Here is a 6,418-nt window from a genome sequence, read left to right on the forward strand (position 1 = left end):
ATAAAGTGGTCCACTTCTTCACAACAATGGTGAAATGTTGCAGATGCAAAAAAACTGAAAATCTCAGCCGGTCAGGCAGTATTTGTGGAGAGAGGCAGAGTTAAATTTTATGTTGATGACTGTCATCAGAATTATTTTTGCCTGTAATATTTTGCCTCAATATCTTCCTTTCCATCTTTAGGCCTCACATAAACTTAGGTTTGTGAGCACACGTTTCCCAGTTTTGCTGAACAAGATTGCACCAATCAACATGATTCCAAAGGCCTGGGGAGTATACCTGGCAATGATAATGAATGCAGAAGAAGTTCCCCATCAGGAGGATTGAGCTGCATGAAAGGATCTGAGAATCTGATAGCAAATCTGTCAACGGTCATTGGGAAACTGCAATTTTGCCTCCCACCCAATTTGGTTCCCATGCCTGCCTTCCCAAAAGCTCAAAGCAGGCCTGGAAGCCTCTGCCCTTTGTATTGAATTTTTCCATAATTCCATATCAGATCAACAGAATCAATGTATTATCATTCCAAGGCATCCAGAGAGGTTACAGTTTTAAGAAAATACTTTGAGAATACTGCAGACAATTCTGGTCACCTTTCTATAGGAAAAACCTGAGAGAGTGCAGAAAAGTACTTACCAGGATGGGACTGGGACTGGAGGGTTTGAGCTATTGGGAGAGGCTGAATTGGCTTGGGTGTTGCAAGCCTTATAGAGATTCATAAAATCAAGAGGGGCATGGATAGAGTGAATAGTCAAGGTCTTTTCTGAGGGTGGGGGAGGCCAAGACTAGACGGCATAGGTTTAAGGTGAGAAGGGAAAGATTTAAAAAGGTCCTGAGAGATAAATGTTTCAAACAGAGGATGGTGCGTGTATGGAATGAGCTGCTAGAGGAAATGGTGGAGACTTTATAACCCGATTATAGCTCTTAAACATTTATCTTAGATTAGATTAGGTTAGATTACATTCCCTACAGTGTGGAAACAGGCCCTTCGGCCCAACAAGTCCACAATGACCTCCGAAGAGTTACCCACCCCCCTCTGTTGACCCCCTTCTCTAACAACTGTGGACAATTTAGCATGGCCAATTCACCTGACCTGCACAGATCTCTTCAAACATGTTTCTGGTCATCTAATCTGAGATCTTCTTACCTGGCAAGGTTGCATATTTTGTCTCCTGTGATGATTACAGGCCTTATAGAACTTCCTGTACTTCAATTGCCAATGTATTTTATTTCAACGTTTTCATGGATCATCAATATACATTATGGGGCTGTTCACAGTCAGGTACTCATCCCCAATTATGCACTCAAAATTTTGGAGGGTGTTTGAGTTCACAAAGTATAGACTCCGAAATGTCAATGGAGATCTTGCAAAAAAGCCTGGTCATAAATCAATTTCAAAAGTTGTCCCTATTGGGAAAATGAAGTACTTTTTTCTTGTGTTCTTTTTAAGAATTGACTTGTCAGGGGATGTTATGACATACCTCCACAGCAAATCGGATTTCTGGACTAGACCTAGACTTGACCTTCTGGCCCTGCACCCTTTTATGGGTCAGTTCGTTCAGTTGGCTGGTTTGTGGTGCAAAGAGATGCCAACAACTTGATTCCTGTACCGGCTGTGGTTACCATGAAGGTTCTGCTTTCTCAGCCTTGCCTGAGGTATGGTGACCTTCAGGTTAAGCTCAACCTCAGTCATCTCTCTTTGGTGAGAGAGCAGTCTTCTGAGGCTCTGACTTTACTTTTAATTACAAGAACCCTTTTAATTGCAATTGTGGTTGTGCTGAGTGAAGCATTGTATAAATTTGCCTGCAATTTCCACTTGCCAGGAAGATGCTACTTTCCAAACGGACCAGGCGTAATGGAGACTTTGAACTGCCTGTACTCCACTCATTCTAAACGCAACATGTTGCAAGCGTTCTCCGATTTAACGTAAGTGCTGTTTAAAAGCCATCTTTTTTTTTCAAAATGCACCAGCATCTATTTAGGTGCAACATCATCATATTGGTGTCTGATTTTGTTTTATTAAGCTGCCCATGACAAATACATGTGCTTCACTGTAAAGCTGGAAAAAACAAAACACTGAGGGAAGCAATCTCGAATTCCAGGGACGATAACTACTATGATACCAGTTCAGCTGGGACAAGACCACTATGGCCATGAATGGAATTACGGGGGTCACTGCTTCACCACGGCAACAAACCAAAAAAGCGAAAGCAACAGATTTCACGAATTAGATTTGTGTAGGACACACCCACAGCTTCGTATGCTACTCAGGACAGCGGTAAAGAGGAAATTTTATTGAGTGAAATTAATTGTCCTGTTGCCGACAGAGGAGTCTCCTCGTAATCTCCAGGTCAAAGTGAGTGTCTGAAAACCTCAATTTGATCAGTAGATGTGTAACTGAGCACTGCAGCCTCCATGGCAAAGCGTACACAGGGAAAAGTTTTGTCTCCCAGTTCAACAATCGTATCAGGGGAGCTCCTCTACCTGACAGAAGTAGATATAGTTATGTCCTGCAGAATAGCATTGACGCTTCGTGAGTCCTCCTAATGTCACGCATTCCGCTGTATGGTGGTGTAAGTTCGTGTGTTTCACTTCCTTTGAATAGCCTATCCTCCAGAATCTATAAGTCAAGTGTTGTTTTTCAATGCCTGAAATTCCAGAGCCCCGCTGATGTATCTGTCGCCTCCGCTCACGCCAGCATGGTAAGCGGAATGTTACATCCCCGGGTAGACTCGATTACTCTTAGAGTGAGAAACTCTGGCTTAATACATGCGAGATCACAACATTCAGTGCCCTCGGGTAAGGCAATGTGTATCAGCGTCTCCCTCATTAAAGTGCAGCACTTCCAGGGGATAAGGGCATGCTCCCTGCGTCCCGTTGACCTAATGAAGACAAGAACAATATTTGTTCGGTGATATTAGCGAGGAAGAAAATACTTATAGGTACGGCCGCTTGAATGATGATTTGGAACATGTCAGTTTGTTGTGGAGTTTAATAGCCTGTGTATATCAGTAAATATTTCTGAATTCCGTTGTCTTTGATCTCGGAATTAAGGCCATCACTGAATTGGAAGGAAAAGTGTTGACAAACTAATTGGGCACAGACTCGTCCCCGGAAATGGTATAAAATGAAAAGCACACAAAGATTTAGTTTGACACTTGCAAACCATGCACGTGCACTAGCGGATTTTGACACTGTCAAATCCATAAAACAGTCAGTCAGAGAGCGGGCAGAAGATGCATTTCAACCCATTGTCGACCATGTCCCTCCGGATGAGACGGTAAACGCAAGTCGGTTGTGTTTTACGGACTTGCTGATCGTGCTCCACAAAAGGGTCAGAGGGCAACCTGCGGCCCCCGTCCTTTACCAGCCAGAATCGACAGTCCGAGCTATTCCCCCGCGCACTTGCCCACAGTTTCCTCGCTATCGCTGTCTAACCTCCTCGCGTTTGTAAAGGATAACTACCAATTCCGCAGATCAATGAATGATTGCAGGTGTTTATGGCCTCATTGTTTCACGCACACAGTAGATTATTTAGCAACACCAAAAAGAAATACACATGGAAAGTAATCAACTTCTGCAGAAGTGAGGGATAAAATGATTCAGCGCTCTCAGGGGCAGGGGATTCCTGTTTAATAATAAAGGGACAGGAGAGTAATATTAGTGGCATTTGCTCCGTCTTTTAACGTCTTGTTTCCGCACCCTTCCTCCACGCCTCCTGGTTTATTTACTGTAAGTGTTCAGGAAATAGCCCGAGTCGATTTCACGCTGTTCAAATTATACAGCGGCTCAGGGAGATTCCACCCAACAGGTGTAGAGGGGTGATTGGAAAGGTACTGCAAAATTAAGTCACAACAGCATTCTTCCGTTTTAAGCGACTATGTTTACAAATTCCCGCCACCTGTGTAGATGGTCTCGCAAATGAGGGTCCACGGCTGAGGAGGGGGTGGGGGCGGCAGCAGGAAAGGGGAGTGGGGGGAAGATTTGGAAACGAATCTCTAGCGTTACGTCCCCCCCAGGATCCTCCCTCCCCCCCTCTGCGAGGTGTGGAGATGGCTGGATCGAGGAGTGATATGACACAGGTCTCTGGGATTCTCTGGAGATTTAAGGGGGTTGCTGGGGGGGTTGGTCATGACACAAGCGAACTACCTGGGCGCCTGAAACTTTAGCAAAAAAACAAAACAACCTGAACTGAAAGCGACCTCCGCTTTTCAATCACTGCACCAGACCGGGTTCAGGGTGCTGAGTAAGCTGTCGAGAGAGTGGGAAAGGAGCCATTTATTCCCGTTTGCTGTTTTGTTATTTTGTGTGTGTAACGTAACCTCTCTCTCAGTCTCTCTGAACTCATTGATACCTGTGATCCTCCTGCTCGGGATTTTCTGTGGAAGTCAGCGATACAAGCGACCATGAACTTGGAAGTTCTGAGTGAGAGGGGCTTCGTGGATAAAGCGACCGCGGTCTGCAGTGACTCGGAAGGCAGTGTCCCCTCGCCCCTGTCGGTGGAAGAGGAGCTGGGGTCGGATGGGGACTGCACAGCCAACAGCCCGGCTCCCACCAACCCGGGCTCCGAGGGGAAGGGCAAAACCTACACCAGGCGCCCCAAGCCCCCTTACTCCTACATCGCTCTGATCGCCATGGCCATTAGAGACTCTGCCTCCGGCCGCCTGACCCTGGCTGAGATTAATGATTACCTGATGAAGAAGTTCCCCTTCTTCCGTGGCTCCTACACTGGCTGGAGAAACTCTGTCCGCCACAACCTGTCCCTCAATGACTGCTTCGTCAAAGTGCTCCGTGACCCGTCCAGACCCTGGGGGAAGGACAACTACTGGATGCTGAATCCCAACAGCGAGTACACCTTCGCGGACGGGGTCTTCCGCCGCCGGAGGAAGCGGATTGGCCGCAAACTCCTCAAGGAAGCCGGCCCGGGGGACAAGCGCCTGGATCTCATCCCTTCAGCATCCAGCAAGGATGAAGGAGTCAAGTTCTCCAGCTCGTTTGCCATCGACAGCATCTTGAGCACGCCTTTCCAGAGGCGGGAGGACAAGGTGCCTGTGGACGGCACTACCAGGCTGTTCTGGACCAGCAGACCTCCTCTACCTTACCCTCTCCTCACCTACAGTCCCTCCGGCCCGGTGCCAGCATTGTTCCCCATCAGCCCGGCTGCTAACTCCATGCTGCAGCCTTACCGTTTCGCTGCCGCCTCCCAGCCCGGAGTGCTGGCCCCCCGCCTCTCTCATTTCACCAGCTCCAAATGCATCCCGGACACGATTCCGAGCACGGGGAATTTCCCCGGCATCCGATTACCAACGGCGATGCACCCTCAGACCTACCACCCCTACAAGATCGAGTCTTTCATCGTCTAGAAGGTGGACTTTAATAAGAACAAACTCCAAAAGAGGGAGAGAAATGGAGCCTCTCTTTCTGCACTTTTGTTTCTAGAACTTTGAATCGAGTCTCTGTTGCTTTTCTCATCCTGAGCATCGCTGTGGACCTGGCAAACACTTTGGTTGGAATTTTATTTGTCCCCAATATTTGCTCTTCTGTATCTCGACAAAGCCAGTTGGTCTGGTAAACCTAAAGGAACACTATATTACAGAGATTGTAGTAAGTTCATTTCTGAACAGGTAGTTTTTTTTTATTAAAAATAAACGTGTGATCAACTGGTTATCAGAATTCCTGCCTCAAACGACGGCATCACTGTGTGCCAAATAAGAAGCTAACGTGATTTTTAAAAAAAAAATATTTATAGTTGTGATTTCCAAACAAGAGGTAACCAGATAGGCTTTATAATGTTGTGGGTTTAAACGGTTTAATTAATGACAATGCTCCAATCGAGTGAATGAGTTTAATAGATCTTCTTACTGTTACTTCAAGACGGGACCACTGCCAACGTAAGCAGGTGATGTTTTTGTGTGTAGTTTTTTTTTGTTTGGTTGGTTTATTAAAAGACGCATGAGCCTTACATTGTAAAATAAAAGCTTTGATAACAAACCCCATAAGCGTCTAGCGTGCACTGATTTGACAGTCGCTTGGGTTCCATCTCTGTCATTTGAAAAGTGGGGTGGGGAAAACGACGGTTTCGGGGGGACCAGTGAAATAACAAGAATCGGATTCGCGTGAGAAATGTTTTCTGTTAATTCTTCTTTCAAACGCCTGTGCGTGTTGAAATGAGAGAGTGGGAGATCAGATTATGAAACGCGATTTGACTTGAAACGTTTGGGGCGGAGCCAAACCAGGTTGTTTACACGTTTCAGCCAGCGAGTATAGACTTCTTTTTAAATAAAAAAAAAGTTTTCACCGTTTTCTTTCTTTGAACGCATGTTAATAGGGAACAACCCTGCTCCGAGTGAAATTCATGATTCCTAGACTAATTCCCAACAAAAGAAATGACCATCTCTGTAGCTGTCCAGTAAATTAAATAAA

At 45.9% G+C, this 6,418-nt stretch overlaps 1 protein-coding gene across 1 annotated transcript; it reads left to right on the plus strand.

Moving 5' to 3' along the window:
* Positions 1-4,014: 4,014 nt before the first annotated feature.
* Positions 4,015-5,986, plus strand: foxq1b (forkhead box Q1b). Its single transcript, XM_043718968.1, has one exon. It carries the CDS (start codon positions 4,402-4,404, stop codon positions 5,356-5,358), a length of 957 nt encoding a protein of 318 aa, XP_043574903.1. The 5' UTR covers positions 4,015-4,401; the 3' UTR covers positions 5,359-5,986.
* The last annotated feature ends 432 nt before the right edge of the window (positions 5,987-6,418 follow it).

The sequence above is a fragment of the Chiloscyllium plagiosum genome, chromosome 29, assembly GCF_004010195.1.
Source record: "Chiloscyllium plagiosum isolate BGI_BamShark_2017 chromosome 29, ASM401019v2, whole genome shotgun sequence".
NCBI lineage: Eukaryota > Metazoa > Chordata > Chondrichthyes > Orectolobiformes > Hemiscylliidae > Chiloscyllium > Chiloscyllium plagiosum.

Excerpts from the sequence above, each read along its gene's own strand:
- foxq1b (XM_043718968.1), top strand. The coding sequence starts at position 4,402 with ATGAACTTGGAAGTTCTGAGTGAGAGGGGCTTCGTGGATAAAGCGACC.